This window comes from Amblyomma mixtum, chromosome 8 (assembly GCF_055824585.1).
Source record: "Amblyomma mixtum isolate Tamu chromosome 8, ASM5582458v1, whole genome shotgun sequence".
Lineage (NCBI taxonomy): Eukaryota > Metazoa > Arthropoda > Arachnida > Ixodida > Ixodidae > Amblyomma > Amblyomma mixtum.
This window is the reverse complement of record NC_143019.1, coordinates 147,452,951-147,472,809: the sequence shown is the minus strand read 5'-3', so window position 1 is coordinate 147,472,809 and position 19,859 is coordinate 147,452,951. Positions and strand designations below refer to the sequence as shown.

General features: G+C 43.4%; 1 protein-coding gene across 1 annotated transcript; it reads right to left on the bottom strand.

The window, feature by feature from the left end:
* Positions 1–4,715: 4,715 nt before the first annotated feature.
* Positions 4,716–18,905, bottom strand: mRpL11 (mitochondrial ribosomal protein L11). Its single transcript, XM_089555346.1, has 2 exons — positions 18,588–18,905; positions 4,716–5,279 (listed from the first exon to the last, which is right to left on the bottom strand). The coding sequence occupies exons 1-2, from the start codon at positions 18,804–18,806 to the stop codon at positions 4,905–4,907; spliced, it is 594 nt and encodes a 197-aa protein (XP_089411472.1). The 5' UTR covers positions 18,807–18,905; the 3' UTR covers positions 4,716–4,904.
* Positions 18,906–19,859: the final 954 nt, after the last annotated feature.

Below are 19,859 nucleotides of genomic sequence, written 5' to 3'. Positions count from 1 at the left end.
CGCAAGTCCCGTCTACCGAAATAGCGACCTTGAAGGCTACTCTTGATGATGCCGAAAACAGACTTCGAAAGAACAATCTTCTCTTTTTTGGTTTCAAAGATAACGTATCTGAGACGTGGAAGCAATCCGAAGAGGCTGTTGTCTCCCTTTGTGCTACTAAACTTGGTATCTCAATCGACCCAGTTAACATAGATCATGCTCACAGGGTTGGCTCTTTCCAAGAGGACAAAAGTCGCCCCATTATTGTGCGTTTTGCCAGATTTAAAGACAAGGATGCTGTTCTTGGTTTGTGTCACAAGCTTAAAGATACTGACTTTTATGTTCGCGAAGACCTTTCACGCCCACTTCGTCTCGCCCGCAAAAAGCTGCTTGATTTTGCAAGTGGCCAAGACTTATCTTATAAATTGCGGCACAACAAACTTGTCATTGATGGTAAAAGCTATGTCTACGATGCTAGCTCAGATACTGTGATTCTACAAAAAAAGTAGCACGCAATCAATCTCGACCGCGTCAACCTGCATGTGATGCTCGTATTAAATCTAACCCCCGTTTTTCCTCTCATCAGGCAGGCATCAGTGTCATGCTTATCAATTGTCGAAGTGTAAAGAATAAAAGTGATGAACTAGCTGCTTTAATATCTTCTTCGAACACGGATGTTGTTATCGGCTGCGAATCATGGTTAGATGAATCCATTTGCAGCGCTGAAGTGTTTCCTTCTGAATATGTGTCTTACCGAAAAGATAGAAACACACACGGAGGAGGCGTGTTCTTGCTCGTAAGGCAAAATATAGCAAGCTTTGCGGTCACTACTGGTGATATCAAATGTGAATCGGTGTGGTGTAAATTGGTGCTTGAAAATCATGAATACCTTACTATCGGCGCTTTTTATCGCCCGCCTAATAACGACTCCCATTCCCTCAATGCCCTTTCGAATGTTTTGCTGAAAGTTACAACTGATTATTTCCTGATCGGAGGGGACTTTAACATGCCTGACGTTCAGTGGCAGAATAAATTACCAGTGCTCTCCTCCCACTCGTCTTTGTCCTACGCCTTTAATAATCTTATCTCAACACATGGTCTTTTTCAATTTGTGGCAACTCCGACCAGACGACAAAGAGGGACAAGTTCTATTCTTGATCTCTTGTTTTCAAACTCCCCTTCATTGCTCGACTCTCTCTCGGTTGTGCCTGGAATAAGCGATCATGACGTTGTAGTAGCCCGCGTTGTAAGTCCAAAACCGATCATTCCTGTGCCGCGGCCTCGCAAAGTCTACAACTTCGAAAGAGGAGATTATAATAGTATTATCGTTGCCCTACAATGTGAACTCGACAGCTTTGTTCAGATTAGCGGTAGCCGAAATGTAGATGAATTGTGGTCCGACTTCAAAGATAAGGTCCTGAGCTTAATTGATACTTATATACCTTACCAAATACTTTCGGTAAAACGCAGAAGGTCTAAGCCATGGTTCACGAAAGAAATAAAGACACTTATTAACAAAAGAAATCGCATGTTTAGAACCTATAGAGACCAGACTAACTCTCCTGCTTTTCAGAGACTTGAGCGGTTGAGTGCGGAAATCAAGTCTAAAATCAAAATAGCAAAAAAAGAGTTCTTTGTTTCACTAGGACCGAAAATTGCAAGTAATCCAAAAACTCTGTGGCATTTAGTTAAAGCCAATAACAAAGACGAGGTCGGAATACCTCCGATAAAAGATGAAGGTAACATTCTTACTAGTGATGCAGATAAGGCAACCTGTTTTAATCAGTATTTCACCTCTGTTTTCTCGGACTTAGCACCAGGGCTTACTTCAGTTACTACGGGTACTGAGACCATGCCTGACATTACGATTAGTAGGTCTGGTATCTTTAATCTTCTGCGAAAGCTAAAACACAATTCTGCTCCTGGTCCTGATGGAATACCGAACTTTGTTCTTAAATCTTGTGCAGACATTATATCTTATTATTTATCCATATTGTTCACAAAATCTCTGGCCACAACTGAACTCCCCCATGAATGGAAAATAGGGAATGTAGTTCCAATTCATAAGAAAGGACTGAGGGACTGCGTCTCAAATTACAGACAAATTTCCTTAACTAGCGTTTCCTGTAAGACACTTGAACACATAATTTACACTAATATTTGTTCCCATCTTGATAATAACAATTTCTTTGTAGATTATCAGCATGGGTTTAGATCAGGGAGGTCGTGTGTTACCCAACTAATTGAATTTTCTGAAGACATATTTAGCTCATTCGATAATGGTTTCCAAACTGACTGCATTCTCCTTGATTTTCAGAAAGCATTCGACAAAGTTTGTCACGCTCTTCTCTTTTGCAAACTATCTGCTCTCGGTTTACCTCAGCATATTCTTTTCTGGCTGCAAAATTACCTAACTGGCCGTTCGCAGAAAGTAATCGTAAATGGAGCTGAATCTGCTACCGCTTCTGTGACATCCGGGGTACCACAGGGCTCTGTATTAGGGCCTCTTCTTTTTTTAATTTACGTTAATGACATTGGTACTGGAATAACTTCAAAAATCAGGCTCTACGCTGATGATTGTGTTTTATACAGGGAAATTAAACATGATTCAGATCGATTAGCTTTACAGTCCGACCTCCATAGAATATCCCATTGGTGTCAAAACTGGCTTATGTCTCTAAACGTTTCCAAGTGCTCTTATATCCGTTTCACCAGAAAGCGTAATTTCATGCAGTCAAATTATTACATCGATGGTCAGCCCCTCGCGTCAGTTAACGAAGCTAAATACCTAGGTGTCACATTTTCTTCAGACTTAACATGGAATCATCACGTTCAATGTATAACCCAGAAGGCAGGTCGCGTTCTGAACTTTATTAAAAGAAACTTCAAACAAGCCCCACAAAACGTTAGGGAAACACTTTACGTTACCAATGTCCGCCCTATTCTTGAATATGCCTGCATTGTGTGGGACCCTCCCACACAGCATCTTATTAACAGTATAGAAGCCATTCAGAATCGTGCCGCTCGCTTTGTAACTAGTTGTTACCAATTTCCCAGCAGCATCTCCGGTATAAAACGTCAGATTAACTGGGAGGACCTTTCCCTGCGCCGTGAACGATTTCGCCTTTTATTCTTGCGGGACGTTCTGTACAACGAAACACCGTTAGCTAAAAGTAGATATTTACAGACACCGAGTTATGTATCTGAGCGGCGAGATCACAGCCTAAAGATTAAAGAAATTTTTGCCCGCACATCTGTTTATAAGAAGTCGTTTTTTCCGTGCACTATCAGTAAATGGAACCAGCTGCGTCCTGACATTGTTGAAACTGCTGATCGTGCAAAGTTTGTCGATGCACTTAGTCATTACGCGTAACTTTCTTCATTTTTCCCCTTTGTGTCTACTGATTGATTACCCGTGTATGTTGCGTGTGTTTATTTATTACTTTGGAGCAATTATTGATTGCCCGCGTTTGTTTCTTGTATTTGTTATCACTCTGATGCTTTGAAATGGGTTTCTATCGTTCCTCAATTCTGCAATGCCCATCAGGACAATGTATTTGATGCCTGTACTGTTTACACTTTAGAACTTTGGCGCTGACAAGTGTTCCAGTTTTCTGCCTCGTCCCCCCTACTGTAATGCCCACCAGGGCGATATGTAGGTACTTGAATAAATAAATAAATAAATAAATAAATCTGATGTCATCTGATCCTCACCAGCTGCTTTCCCCCTTCTTCATTGCTCCCAACGCTTTCTTTACTTCCCCTTTCGTTGCTGGCAGGATGTCCCATCGCTGTGCGCTACTGTCTCTCATTAACGTTCTGATTGCAATGGCTACTGCATAGAAGTGTGTAGAACTCTCTGGCTACTTTAACTATCTTATCCATATTGCTAATGACACTGCCCTCTTTGTCTCTTAGCGCATACATCTGGTTTTTACCTATGCCCAGTTTCCTCTTTACCGCTTTTAGGCTACCCCCATTCTTTAGAGCATGCTTGATTTTTTCCATATTAAACTTTCTTACGGCGGCTACCTCGCACTTACTTATGAACTTTGATACCTCTGCTACTTCTGTCTGTAGAGGTAGACACCCTCATGCTTTGCCGTTTCTTAATCAGATCCTTAGTCTCCTGAGATCGCTTGCCGGTATCCTGTCGAACCATCCTACCGCCTACTTCTATGGCGCACTCGGTAATGATATCTGTGAGACGATCGTTCATTGTTTCAACATTACTCCCGCCATCTTCAGTTAAAAAGAGAAAATCTGTTCTGCAGCAAAATCCTGAATTCCTCTACTTTCGTTAAGAGCCTTCCGCTTCACTAGTTTCCTCCGTTCCCTTTTCAAATCTAAGCTAATATGCAACCTTACCATTCTGTGGTCGCTACCACGGACCTTTCCGAGGACCTCCACATCCCCTATGATGCCGGGGTGAGCGCACAGTATGAGGTCTATTTCATTTTTAGTCTCACCATTGAGGCTTTTCCATGTCCACTTCCTGTTTCCTTGTTTGCGAAAGAAGGTATTCATTATCCGTAAATTACTTCTATCTCCGAACTCTACTAATAACTCTCCCCTGCTATTTTATTGAAATATTGTCAATAAAATTCAGTAAATGCGCCAAAATCTTGGCACATGGTTTTTTTGCATTTTGCTTCCACTGAAATAAAGCCATCACAGCAGAGCAATGCCACAGGCAACACAGTCGAAAGCCAAAGTAGTCCTGCGTTCAAAGAACATACTCAATGCATGCACCATTTTGGTACACTTTCTTTAGTCACATATGCACCGCATAGTGAGAAGCGATCAGAGCCATAGTGTAGTAATAAAGTGCGCTCTATGAGCAACAATTGCACAGTCCTTTTAGTCTAACGTAATCGGTTTTGTTTCATGCCCAGCACGCTAGCTGCCTGTCGTCGGGAGAGGATTCAGGAGGCAGTCCGAAGGAGCTTGGCTTGCCGCTTCTCCTCGAGCGCTGAGAGCTGCTCCCTGACGACAGGCTCGCGAGCCTCCAGAAACTCGCGGTACTCCTCGGCGGAGAGGCTCCGGACGGTGCGGACGCCGCACCGGTATGCCAGCAGCATTATCTCCCTGCAGATGTCCTGCAGGGGCACACACTCGTAAATGCTGTCCTGGCTCTTGATCTTGGCGATCTCGTAGACGTGCTTGAGCGTGATCATGCCGGCCGTCTCCTGCCCCGGCCGCATGGCTCCCCGGTCGAGGCCGGCCGCCTGCTTCACAAAGTACGTGATGGGGGGGCTCAGCATCTCCAGGTCAAAGCTGCGGTCCGGCTTGAGCGTTATCTGCACGGAGAGGTGGGCACGTCATGCCTTCGGCAGCCACAAGTATCCAGCCTGTGCAACATCAGACACCCACGAAATTCCCCGCCCACCTTGCCACCGCGTTTTGAGGGCTTGGCCCTGCTGCTGCACCCACAGAGGAGACGGCAAGGAGAATCAGCACTAGGTGTGTATAGGGCATGAAAACAGTTAATAACTAGCAGGGCAGCTCACTCCTTTTCAAAGCTGGGACAGGGTCTGAGAACAAAAACGCACAGCGCCTGTACAACTGAACCACATAGCTTTGAGGTGCACACAAAACTTTGTCTGCCCTTCCCGAGGGAACAGCAGCAGAGGAGACCACCATGACGAGCTGGGACGAGAAAAGTGTTGCCTCAACAACGCAGAGGTTACTTACAACACAGGCTGCGGAAGTCAAGGGAGAGGTGACTCTGCAAAAAAATATCACCAAAGTAGACATTTTAAGAAGGAAAGACGAAACTTAGAGAAAACTTTAAGGTGGGGGGGGGTGAAATCATAGGCTAGACGGTGCCCGCTTCCGCCCCAGTACAAAGGCCAGTACCATCCATCAAGATGGACATGCTTTGGGGACCACATGAGCAGTGGCTCTGCACGCCCGAACCTGTCCATACCACACACAACCAAAGTGATGTAGCTGGACTGAACTTAATCCTAGCGCCAGTGGAAATAATCTGAGCGCCAACAGATATAATCTGCATGGCATGTAATTTAAGCTTAGTGCCAAGCACTTAATCTAAGCACCAACTCAAACAATGCCAGCACCAACCAACTTAATCCAGGTAGCAACCAATTTGGTTGGTTGGTTTATGGGGTTTAGCGTCTCAAAGCGACTCAGGCTATGAGGGACGCCGTAGTTAATCCGCATGCGGAAAACGAATGCAGTAGAAGACTCCAAAGCACGGAACACAAATGCCAGAAATAAAGCAAAGTTTACATAATTTCTGAGCCCATAGGATGCCTGTGAGTCACATTCTCATGCACTATTTTGTTTTCTTCGCATACCTTGCAACATCAAAGAGCCACTAGCAGCAACGCAACTCTATTAGTTGGGTAAGCACTGCTGATTATCTGTTGTCATATGCGCTGAATACTGCGGGCTGTTTACATGCAACCGGTGCAAAATGTTTTCAGGAGGCTCTGATAGAGATTCGACACCACCAGCAGTGTAATGCAGAGTTATTCCAGGTGGGACAAGTCATGGAACAACCAGAGTGGTGGTTGTTCACTTTACTGCTTATTCAGTTTTACAAGGGAAAGTAAGCAAAGCTACACTGGAGCTTACAGCCTACGTCAAGAATGGGTAGCAGTGTAGGTTACTAACAATCTAGGCTTATACAAGCACTGAGGGGCTGTCTTTGAAATGCAATTTTATTCTCTGGAGGACATTAGGTGGCTCAAAGTGTGCCCTTTTTACACAGCACCTTGCTGCTGGTATAAAAGAAAAGCTATGGCGGCTGAAAGCAGTGCACTCTACCCGCTGCATTTGCTGCACAGAGCAGCAAACTGCGCCGATGCTCCCTTTTAGCCAATCTGGGCAGAGTGATGAGCGCCAACTTCGCTTCGACTTCAGACTTGAACTTCGAGAACACTTCCTCCATGGGGTTAAAGACACAGGCTGCAAGGAGGCAGTCTCTTGACTGTCTGACTGGCCTGTTCTGCATGGCTGTGAGCATTGCCAAAAATAAACACCGCTTCTGAACCAGGCTCTTCAAAGGGCTAGTGGGTAGTCAACATGAGGATCCATAGCGCACAAAATTGAAGCGCTCGTGTTCTGTCCCTTCAATTTTGTGTGCTAAGGCTCTTCACTTTCGACATGGGCTGATATGTCAACAGCCGTCCAATGTATGACACCATTTGCTGACATGCAGGCGATAATGTTCAGGCTGGTTCCTCTGGTGCCAGTCGTCGCCTGCACCACAGGTTGCCCCTGAACCACACGGCCGAAGCTCCTTGAATGTTAGCCTCATCAACCTGCACAAGCAGGACTGCAGCCACTGCGCGTATGCTCTGCGGGCGCATTTCACGTCATCTCTGTGGCGGTCGATCAACCTCTGAGTACCGACTTCATAGAGTGCGCATCCAGTAGGCGATCAATGCTACCTGTGCTGATGACAATTCTTCTTCCACCGCCTGCTTTATTTGCTTTAGCGTGAAAGTCCACAATATTTTTCAGAGCTGCTACAGAGGCTCTCGGGGCGGTGGTGTAGCAGTCATCGCGAAAAGGGCAATTAACATAGACGTTCTTGATCAAATCCACAATCACATAAGTTTATTCTTGAGAGTGGTGTGGTCGGGAGTGACTTTTGTTCTTGTCACGGTTTATCGCTGTCCTGATTCAAAAGACGATTACATGATTCAGTTATATGATGAAGTTGTAAAGCTGCAAGGAAGAAACTTAATAATCACTGGAGACTTCAATTTGCCAAGTATTAATTGGAGCGACCTTAATTATGGATGCTCCACTTCTTCGGATGCGCTTCTGGACATTATGCTTTCTCTTAACCTGGATCAAGTAGTGAAAGTAAACACAAGAGAGAATTCAATCCTTGACCTTCTGTTCGTTAGTGAAATTTTTTTCGGTGGAAATGTATCCGTTGAGACTGGAATTTCAGATCATGAACAAATTTTTTTCACAAGGGCTAGGGCACTTGATAAGCAGAAAAACACTTTCATTTCATTTATTGTTTCCTTAAAGGCCCGAAGGCATTACATAAGGGGGGGACATATTGGTTTACAATGGCGATGATGGGAACATGCATAACAATAAAAAGAACAAACATACAAACAAACATAAAAGGGGTTGTAGTCATATCAGGGTTCCCCAGCAGGTGATACATCAATCATTAAAAATACAGCAGACAATATTCGCTACAAAGAGCGCAGAAGTGATCAAGATCTATGTGAGGTGAATTATTATTTTCTCGCGGAATGTTTTGTGATCAGTGCATGCAGCGATGTCGTTAGGCAGTGAATTCCAGCGTGCTATTGCGTTGGGAAAAAATGAGTTGTTGAAAGCAGACGTGTGGCCACTGATGCGTGCTATCGGGTTACCGCGACTGAGCCGGGAGGACGTTCGTAGTGGGGCGGTTAATAGAGCGTGCCGAGACCTTGTGTTGTGATAAAATGTATGAAGTAAGCATAGGCGGGAAACGACGCGGCGTGATTCTAGTGTTGAGAGACGGAGGGAATGCTTGAGGGCGGTGACACTGGCTTCTCTTGAGTAACACGAAGTGACACGAGCTGCACGATTTTGGATCGATTCCAATTCGATGGTGAGATACGATTGCCATGGGTGCCAGATGGATGATGCATACTCTAATTTTGGCCGCACAAATGCTTCATACGCGAGTTGTTGTATGTTAGGAGATGCAGATTTCAGATTTCTTCTCAGGTAGCCAAGTGTGCGTGAAGTGTCGGAGCAAATGGTTCTAATGTGGGTGACCCAAGAAAGTGTTGATGTGAGATGTACACCTAGATATTTATTTATTTATTCATTCAAGTTACCCCTAAAGGCCCTCCAGAAGAGGGTATTACATGGGGGGGGGGGGGTACAATCATAAGTAATCGCGATACATTTTAACAAGTAAGTGTAACAAAAAAGCGTTAATTAAAACATAAGGCATCACACAAAGAAAAATTGAACACTAACAAAAACAGCAAACATTTACACATTTCCGTCACAGCGAAGAAGCTCATGGAATTTTTTATTGTCAGTTTCTGTGGCAATGACTGATGGCAAACTATTCCATTCAGTGATAGTACGGGAAATAAATGAATTAGCATGAGACGATGAATGACAGTTTACGCGTTTAACTTTGAAAGAATGATCACGGCGTGGAAAGAGAGCATCAGGTGACAAACAAATCACGGCGAAGGGATGGGTGGTGATAAAGCTTATGGAAAAGGGTTAAGCGAGCAAGTTTACGGCGATATGACAAATCTTCCAGTTTGGCACGTTTTTTTAATGCTGAAACGCTTGTGAAGGGTGAGTAGTCTGAAAATATGAAACGAACAGCACGGTTTTGCAAGGATTCAATGTTAGTGATAACGTAGGCTTGAATAGGGTCCCAAATGGCCGCAGCATATTCGATTTTAGGGCGTATTAGAGTTATATAAGCAAGCTTTTTAACGTGTATAGGGGCGTATCTAAGGTTACGTTTAAGAAAACTAAGTGAGCGGTTAGCAGATGCTAGGGTGAGGTCGATATGGTGATGCCATGTTAGGTCAAACTGAAGGTGCACCCCAAGGTACTTGTATGTTGATGTTAGTTCCACAGTATTGTCGTTTAGAATATAAGTGGTTGGAATGCGAGCTGTACGGCGAGTGAAAGATATTAGTTTAGTTTTAGAAACGTTTAGTGTCATTAACCATGATGAGCACCAAGAGCTTACTGCGTTCAGGTCAGATTGTAGGGATTGGCGGTCACTGTCTGTAGTAATGTTACGGTAAATTACGCAGTCATCAGCGAAAAGGTGAAGTCTAGATGTTACACAGGCAGGTAAATCATTAATATAGATTAGAAAAAGCAAAGGCCCTAGCACGCTTCCTTGTGGTACCCCAGATGTGACATTAGCAGAGGAAGAGTTAGAACTATTAACGAAGGTAAACTGAGTTCTAGATGATAGAAAGTCCTTAATCCAAGCGAGCACGTTAGGGTGTATATTAAGCTGTGCTAGTTTCAGTAGAAGTCTTTGATGAGGAACCCGATCGAAAGCTTTTGAGTAATCCAGGAACACTGCGTCGACCTGAAAGCCCGCGTCAAGTGATAGTTGTAAGTCATTAATAAAGCCAGCTAATTGAGTATCACAAGAAAATCCCTTGGGAAAACCGTGCTGATAATCGAAAATAATGTTAAGATCTTCGAGATAGCTGATGACTTGGCTATGAATGATATGTTCAAGTAGTTTGCAAACAAGGCTGGTTAACGAGATGAGTCGATAGTTTAATGGAGAGGAACGCTCACCTGATTTAAATATAGGTATTACTTTGGCTATCCGCCAGTCATTAGGAATTAATCCGTGTGATAATGATTGCGAAAACAAACAGGACAACACAGCGCTAATGCTTTGGGATGTGTTCTTCAGCAACTTATTGTTAAAGCCGAGGTGATCCGAACTATTAGTTATTTTAAGATTGTTTAATAAAGCTAAAATACCAGTTTCATTAATAACTATTTCAGGCATGCAAATATCTTGGATTATATCTAAGTCAGGGAATGAGCTAATGTCTTCTTTGGTGAATACTAATGAGAAGGCGTCGTTGAAAACCTGAGCACATTCATACTCTTTAATTCTGACGCCGTCGCTGTCGGAAAGCAAAATGTCGGGTTGAAAGCCAGGATTTATGATGCGCCAGAATTTACGAGGGTTGTTGGTTAGCAGAGATGACAGGTCATGATTGAAAAAGTGACGTCGAGTGTATTTCAGTAGTGACTGGTAGTCCTTGTCGCATTTCTTGTACTTTTCCCACGCGGTTAGAACACCATTTTTCACTGCCTGCCGGTAAAATCGCTTTTTCTTGTTATTCGCACGTCGCAACTTCTGGGTAAACCATGGTGCACTGCTGCTACATCTAATGGTCATTAGAGGAACGAAATCATCAATAAGTTTATTAAAAGTACTCTTGAATAAATCCCAGTTTTGCTGAACAGTGCGCAATGAATATTGATTAATGAACCGGGGGGAAAAAATTTCAAGTTCGGAATTTATTTTTTCATAGTTAGCTCTGTTGTAACATCTGATTTGTTTAACAGTCGTTTTCTTTTCGTTAGAAGAACCAGTTATGCGTCCTGTTATTACGTCATGATCCGAAATGCCATCTAAATGAATAATGTCTGAACAAATATCGGGATTATTTGTTAATATTAAGTCTATAATGTTGGCAGTACTCGATGTGCGACGCGTGGGATTGGTAATGACTTGCGATAGTGAAAAATCAAGACATGATTGAAGAAACATGTTAGTTTCAGTTTCACTCGCTGTGACGGATTGTGCGAACCAGTTTATACTAGGGAAGTTAAAGTCTCCAAATATGAGTAAAGTGCAGTTAGGAAAACGCATACATATTTCACACAGAATTCGATTAAATTCAGAAGAAAAGCCATTATTCATGTTAGGAGGACGGTAAAAAACACCAATAACTATATCAATAGAACAACACTTAATAGAAACCCATGTACACTCAAGAAAAGAACTAATCATGAGAGGCACAGTTGCCAAATCATCCCTTATCGCCAAGAGTACACCACCTCCTCTCCGGTACGGTCTGTCGCAACAAAAGATGCTAAAATGTGTCTGGCTGACAAAAATTGAATCATCAGGAATAACATCACTGAGCCATGTTTCGGTTAGCGCTACTAATGATGCGGAGCACGAGTCGATTAGCAAAGATATTGCGACATATTTCGATAAAACGGTTGGTTGGTTGGTTTATGGGGTTTAACGTCCCAAAGCGACTAAGGCTATGAGAGACGCCGTAGTGGAGGGCTCCGGAAATTTCGACCACCTGGGGTTCTTTAACGTGCACTGACATCGCACAGTACACGGGCCTCGAATTTCTCTTCCAAAGAAATTCAGCCGCCGCGGCCGGGATCGAACCCGCGTCTTTCGGGCCAGCAGCCGAGCACCATAGCCACTGAGCCACCGCGGCGGCTGTTTCTTTCGATAAAACGCTTCTGATGTTAGTGTAAAGGAAAGAAATGGTTTTGGGAGTATTACATGACGAACTTTGAGAAGAAAGGAAAGCTGGGATCTGATTTGAATAAGTGACAGAAGAACGTCAGTCTTCTTGCGTGGGGTGCTGAGAAACACATACCACGCGATCAGCCTCAGTGTCCCATACATAGGCATCGTTATTAATGTGAAGCTTATTAAATGCGAGACGAATGCGGTCGCCTTCCTTTTTCACGGATTTGGCGTACTGCCAGAGATGACAGCGCTTTTGTCGGACAGCCTCAGAATAATCGCGAGAGATGCTGAAATCTGTACCCTTGAGCTTTGAACCGTTGCTTAGTAAGGATTCAACATCTTTATCATTGTAGAATTTAGCAATGATTGGTCTATTCTTACTTGGCGAAAAACGGCCCAGACGATGCGCTCTCACAATCGAGGTTGATAAGACATCAAGTTTGGTGGAGCAAAATTCATTCACGAGCTGCTCCGAAGTATCCCAGGTTTCATCGTCTGTGTCTTGGATGCCATAAAAAAGAACATTCGACCGTCTAGACCGGTTTTCTAAATCGTCAATTTTGTTTTAGACAATTCTAAATTCGGGCTGAACTGGGACTGAGCAGCTGGCGCCAATTCTATTTTAGATTCCAGTTCAACGACACGCTTTGTTAGTGCATCCAAGTCATTCTTTAGGCTGATATGAATGTTGAGGATCTTGTTCAATGATTCCAGAACTGTGATTCCAGAATTTATAAGATTTTGCAACGGTTATAGGGACTGATGAAATGCTGTAAGTGTGATTCGTCAAGGTGTGTTTGTGAGTGAAGGACAATGATTTGCACTTAGCAAGATTTAAAGGCATCTGCCATTTTCCACACCATGATGCAATAACGTCAAGGTCCTGTTGCAAAGTGAGGTTATCGGTTGGGCTACTTATTGCATTATAGATGACACAATCATCTGCAAAGAGTCGCAATTTGCATTGAATATTAGAGGGCAGGTCGTTGATGTATATTAAGAAGAGTAATGATGATAGCCCGGCCCCTTGAGGGACACCAGATGTGACATCTGTTAAGGGTGACTGGACGTTATTGGCGGATGTGAACTGTGAGCGTCCTTTTAGAAAATGTTCAAACCAGCATATCAGATAGGCAGGAATTCCCAGGAACAAAAGTTTCGCAAGCAGATGATTATGAGGTACGCGATCAAATGCCTTCAAGAAGTCTAAGAAGATTGCATCTATTTGGAGGTTATCGTCTATGGCCTTAAAGGGACTATGAAATAAATTTATCGAGATTACGTAAAGATAGGCAATCCATCACTCGTCACCCCAGCGCAAGAATTTTTGAGCTAGCATCAATAAGAACGAAGTTATAGACGATTAAAAATCACGCTCCTCCTCTCCCCCCTCAACTCGTACGCGCGGGGCACCATAAAAAAATTAAGAAAACAGCTCCGGGACTGGGCACCGCCCATGAATACGTCATTCGCTGACGTTCGGTTTATGACTTCCGGTTGTCCCACTCCCGAGGAGCAGCGTGCGTCGGCAGTGTCTCTCCGGTCTCTGCGCTTTCTTGGCTCCCCAACTCGCAACAGAAAGAGGCGGCAGAGGTAAATTGAAAACATATGCGTGAAGGCAATGCCCTGGATCGTGCTTGCCGAGGGGGGCACGCGGCGGCTCGAGCAGACGATTGTCACCGCTACCGGAAGTGTGCCCGTGATGTCGTAGCTGCCGCGGCTCGAGCGAATGACAGTGTGTGGTGGCCTGCCAACGTCATGGGACTAGTGACGTCTGTTTTCCCGATTTTGGTTCCAAAATGGCTCCCTACGAAGACACCAAACGGCCCGCGAATTTTAAGAAACACGATTTTTAAAAATTCATAATAAATTGCCGGCTCAGTTCCGAAGACTCATACTTGGTGTCAATGCTTCTGAGCATCACTTCTAACATTAACAAGCGGCTTTTAATTCTTTGCATGGTCCCTTTAAGGATGTCTTGGGTGAACTCTGCCAGCTGGGTTTCGCATGAAAATGATTTCCTCAAGCCATGCTGATGAGGATAAAAGAAATTAATTGAATCAAGGTGGGACATTAAGCTTGATGATATAATGTGCTCTCGAATCTTAGAAGATACGCTAGTAAGGGATATTGGACGATAGTTAGCTGGGCATGTGCGATCACCTGTTTTGAAAATGGGAACAATTTGGGCTATCTTCCAATCGTAAGGAATGATTACGGTGTCTAAAGATTGGGTAAACATTAGGTGTAGTATCTGGCTTGACAACGATAGAGTGTTTTTAAGTAGTTTACTGTTTATTTGGTCACATCCTGCAGATGATGAGAGCTTGAGTGAACTGATTAATTTGGAGATTCTCTCGGGGCTAATTTGAATTTCCGGCATTTTTTTTTTACTATTGGTTTGCAAAACTGTGGGTGTAGAATTGCTGACAGGCGAAAACATAGATGAGAAGTAGTCATTTAAAAGTTTTGCACATTGATTAGTATCAGTTGGTTCGCCATCAGGTCCTACATGATCGAACCGATTAGATTTACATTTAGGGGAGAGGATACGCCAGAATTTGGTGGGATTTGTTCTGAGAATGGATAGCAAGTCAACAGAGAAAAATTTATCTTTCGCAGCAGTCAATTCATTTAAATATTTACTCGCGCAGGCGTGGTATCTTTCCCATGCTTCTTGTTTTTGACTTAGTTTAGCGGAACGATAAAGCCGTTTTTTCCTACTAAGAAGTTGCTTCAAGTCTTTGTTAAACCAAATATTGTTAGTTGCAGCATTGTAGACTTGTAACTTTCCCAGTTTTCGTGAACTGCGTTGGTTAGATAAGAACCTATGAAGTCGGTGAAAAAGAATGAAAGTTCCTTATTTATGGAATCGAAGTTACCTCGCCTATAGTCGGTGATTAATTTTTTCATAGGTGATCGCCTATTTGAATGTAATGACGTGCAAACGTGCAGAAACATGTGATCGCTGAGGCCCAGAAGCAGGGTTACACTGTGAATGTTGTCTGGGCAAGATGTCAGTAACAGGTCAAGAGTGTGAGCACCTCTTGTGGGGCGTGTGATGGCTTGATGCAGATTGAAGTCCAGTGTTAAGTCAAGGAATTGTTTCCATTCTTTGGAAGGTGAATGGCTAGATACAGAGAGGGAAGCCCAGTTTATGTCTGGATAGTTAAAATCACCGAACAGAAAGATGTTTGAATTCAAATATGTGTTTTTAATCGCCGTTAATGCGTCATGAAGGTAGTCACAGGTAGTTACCCCTGCATTGTGGCGCATGCCCGGATGCTACGCGCAATAAGCCTTGCCTGCCTTTGCTGACAGATACAAAAGTTTTGAGGAGGAGCCGTGACCAGGTGGCGCGTGAGTTGGCGGAGGCGTTCTGTATCAAACTGAAGGATAAAGATTGCGTAAGTGACCCGTCTATCAAACTGTATCAGAATGAAGAAAGGTTTTTGGTTTCCACATGTGTGTGATGTGACAGTTTGAAACTATAAAAGGAGTATCGTGTTTTCAAATAAAGTTAGTCGCGAGTCTGCGCTTGTTGTGTTATCTTCTTGTCCTTGTCTTTTGGTGCGCAGTACCCCCCCTTGTATTCACTAGTCACAGAAGGATGAATCACTGTCTGGTGGCCTGTAGCAAATGCCCAATATTTCTTTCAATCCGAAGTTGTCCATGCATACCCAGGTTAGTTCTAGTTAGGTGTCGTGACAGATGACTGATGATGATAGGGTGTTTCGGATGGCGATAAGCACTCCTCCGCCCCTCTGTCCGCGCCGATCACATCGATAAAGAACGCAGTTCCTGTTTGAAGGGAGGACTTCAGTATCTTTCACACCTTCGTGTAGCCACGTTTCTGTTAGTAGAACAATGTCAGAAAACTTCAGAAAACTTCTGCAGAAAACTTAGTTAAGGATTTTAATCGAGCCAATGATGTGGAAATAATAGACTATTTGGATACTCACCTTTGCGTTCCAGTGACTAGCGTTGAAAGCGCATGGCAGTTGTTTTGTAATACTGTCACATACTGTGTAGAAAATTTTATTCCATCAAAAAGAGTGCGTAAACGTCGCTCAAAAACATGGATTACCAGAGAGATAATTCACTGTGGGCGCAAAATAAAACGAATGAGGAAGAAAGCTAAGACAGAAAGTGAGTGGATAAAACTTCTGAAGAATAATTTATTGACAATGATTAAGCAAGCCAGAAATAATTTTTTCAGTTACAGGTTGGAGGAGTTTATTAAAAGCGACCCTTCAAAAATCCGGCGATTTCTTGGGCAAACTAAAAAACAGACGTTTCGAAAATAAAGGTCGATGACAGAACACTGACTGACCCTTGTAGCGTAGCAGAGTTTTCATCGCTACTTTCAAAGTGTATTCTCGGAACCGGATGAATTTGAGCATAGAGCACCCGCATCTGTTTCTTCTTCACAAGAATTGTAATCACGCGCGAGGGTGTTCTGGCGATGGCTTTGAATGTCAATACCAGGAAATCTGGTGGACCTGATGGCATTCCTAATTTGTTTCTGAGGCGCTATGCTGAGCAGGTGTCCGGATTCCTTACGGATCTTTTTAGCTTATCACTGAGATTATGTGATATACCAGATGACTGGTGAAAGGCACGCATTGTACCTATACATAAAAAAGGGAGTTGCCTATTAGTAACGAACTATCGCCCAGTATCTATCACTAGTCAATGTTGTAAGTTGTTGTAGCATGTTATAGCAAGTTACCTTCAGAAATTCCTTGCTGAACAAAATACACTTTCCGCTTACCAGCACAGTTTTAGAAAAGGCCTGTCTACTGTCACACAGTTGGCCTCAACAGTTCATGAATTTTTTAGTGCTCTTGACACTTCTGGCCAGTTAGATATCTTGTTTTTGGATTTCTGTAAGGCACTTGACAAAGTGCCTCATGGTAAATTATTGTTCAAGTTGCAGCGCCTTGGTCTTCCGTCAGACATAATAGGATGAATTTATGCTTATCTTAGAGACAGACAACAATTTGTTGAAATTAAAAATTATTCATCCGGCATGCTTTCTGTCACCTACGGAGTTCCCCAAGGAAGTGTTCTGGGAACATTGTTATTTTACTTTATATAAATGATCTAGTAGATGTTTTACCAGATGATGTTTCAATCAGGTTATTCACAGAGGATTGCGTTGTTTTTAAAAAGATCTCGAGCACGGAAGACCACCCTTCTCTACAGGCTGCCCTGGATGCAATTGATCTCTGGTGTCAAGAGTGGGGCATGGAATTAAATGGGGAAAAAACTGTTCTGCTCCACGTTACAAGAAAGAAACACCCCAGCATATTCACATACGAAATAGGCAAAACTGTGATCTCTGTAGTTGATAAATATAAGTATCTAGGAATAACCCTCACAAATAATCTATCATGGTCCATTCATATCACAGATATTTGTGCTTCCGCTTTTCAAAAATTATGCTTTTTGAAACGAAAGCTTAAAAATGCTCCCGTCAAAACAAAACTTTTAGCTTATAACACAAGTATAAGATCGAGACTGGAATATGCGTCGGTGCTGTGGGATACCTACCCCAAGAAGGACATAAAAAAATTGGAACGCATTCAAAGAAAAGCGGTGAGGTTTATATTTGGTAAATATACAAGACTAGATTCTCCTTCACTACTCATGCAAGAACATAAAATTCCAACATTAGCAATACGCCGGAAAATAAATCGACTTCTGCTCCTTCATAAATTTTTGTCAAGTAAAGTCCCGTTTAAACTTCCAGACTGCATTCAGACCACCAGCAGGCGAACAAGGCACAATACACACTGGCTCCGATTTTTGCAAAAACAAATTCCTACCAGAACAGTTTTTTCCCTAAAACAGTGAATGAATGGAACAAACTACCACTGACCATTTTTGAATCGAGTAACTTTCTATCAGAACTGGAATGTCTTTTTTTTCCCAAGTAAAGGCGCCTTGATTGCACTGTATTCTTGATTTTTTATTTTCTTACCTGCCATGACTTATGTACCATGTCATTTTCTCAGTCTTTCTATAGTAATGCCTCTTTACGTTGTACTTTTTGTATTTTGGACTGATGTCCTTTTTCTTGTATAGTTTTGTTCCCATTTTTATTGTGGACAAGTATTCATTTGTTGCCAGACTTACTGATGTTGAATTTCTGGACATTTTTCTTTTGTTTGTGTAGCCTTTTTACTTTGCACTGTTTGTAAAATGCCCCTCCTGCTAGGGCCAAATCATTGGCCTGCAGTATGGTTAAATAAATAAATAAATAAAATAAATAAATAGACAGTGAATTCAATGTTCCGTTATAAACAGTGCGTGCATTTGTGCCCCCCTTCGTTCTCTTGGAATAATTAAGAGCCAGTAAGCCATAGCACTGAGCCCCGTGCAGTTTTTTAATGCTGATATTGTGCGCTTGTATCACGGCAGTGCTGGTTATAATATTGACGAAAGCTATGCAATATGTGGACACTTCGCTTAGGCATCGCATGGTTTTAAAAATTATCTCAGCTTTATTCCTGGCATTACATAGGCTGGCGCTCGGGTTAGATTACGCGGCATGCAGATTATATCAGTCGGCGCTTTGGCACAGACCAGCCAAGCCCACCTTGCACGGTATGGGGAGCCCTTCCTTCACGTCCTTGGTCCTCTCGTTGAACTCCTTGCAGAAGTGCGCGATGTTGATGCCCCGCTGGCCGAGCTGCGGTCCCAGCGGGGGGCCCGGCATGGCCATCCCCGCGGGCACGTACAGCTTCAGGGGCGTCGTGTGTATCACCTTCTCCACCACCTTCTTCATCGACTTGAGCCGTTTTATGCTCTTCGACATGCTGCCTCTTCTAACGCTGCCGAACCGTGCCGAAACTACACGCCGCCAACCAGAGCAACTTCTGGCAACGACGGTAAAGTGGCTACGGATTGACTTCGTTGGCTTATGTGGTGGCTTCTAGCGTGGTTGCTATCATAACCAACTCCGGTTGCTATAATAAAGTGGAGATTATTTACATCTTTGTATCGGAGCGGCGCCGAGTGCAAATAAAGTGGTTAATGCTTTAATTGTTTTCTGCACGTATCTCTACTAAAAAGCGGCGGGCCGAGAGTTCCGGTTTGGTGGATGTTGATGTTGCGTAGACAAGGGAAGGGAAAAGAGGTGGTCATAAAATTTCACTCCTGACTTGATTGTAACCACCAATCCCTTCGCTTGGTTATTTAAACTCGTTTAAAATCTACTTTTCATCCGCTTTTCTGTAGCCCCGTTGCTTTCAGTTGTAGGTTGAAGTAACGCCATAGATTAGCCAGGGACTTTAGGGTGAAGCTCGTTACGTTGCCCCATCCAAGGCCCTGGCAGAAAAGTGTGGAGAAAATCACGCAGTTTTTCCCGATCGGGAGGCCATATCACGTCCGGACGCAGCTTAGGGCCGCAGCGTACCATTGCGTACCGTGAGAGGCGCGGCCAGACCGCGGGCATCGGACATCAAGGCACCTGATGCACGCGTCCCCCTGCGCCGCTTCGTGGAAGTTGGGGACATCCTTGAATTGCCAAGCTTAAATTCGCTCTTAACATGTTAATACGGTCGAATGAAGTCGTTAAAAAAGGTCTGCAGCATGTTCGCGCTGCGTCGGCGTGCGTCGTCTGTTCGCGCTGAAGTTTAGGACGCTTCATTCACTCGCTAAAAAGTCCTCTTGCTACTGTCATTGTGTGGCTGCTACATTGTCTGGGCCGCGGTCCGCGGCGTTTTGTTTGTATTACTCCACTGAACGATCATCATCATCATCATCTATTTTTACCCCTAGGCGGGGCATTACATAAGGGGGAAACAAAAAAAGAAACGAAATCACAAACAATAAGAACATTTGGAATATAACAGTGAAGAAGGCAAAA

Coding starts and splice junctions, on each gene's coding strand:
- mRpL11 (XM_089555346.1), bottom strand. CDS start 18,806: ATGTCGAAGAGCATAAAACGGCTCAAGTCGATGAAGAAGGTGGTGGAG. Junction 5,280..18,587: donor GGCTCCCCATACCGTGCAAG/GTGGGCTTGGCT, acceptor CTCTCCGTGCAG/ATAACGCTCAAGCCGGACCG.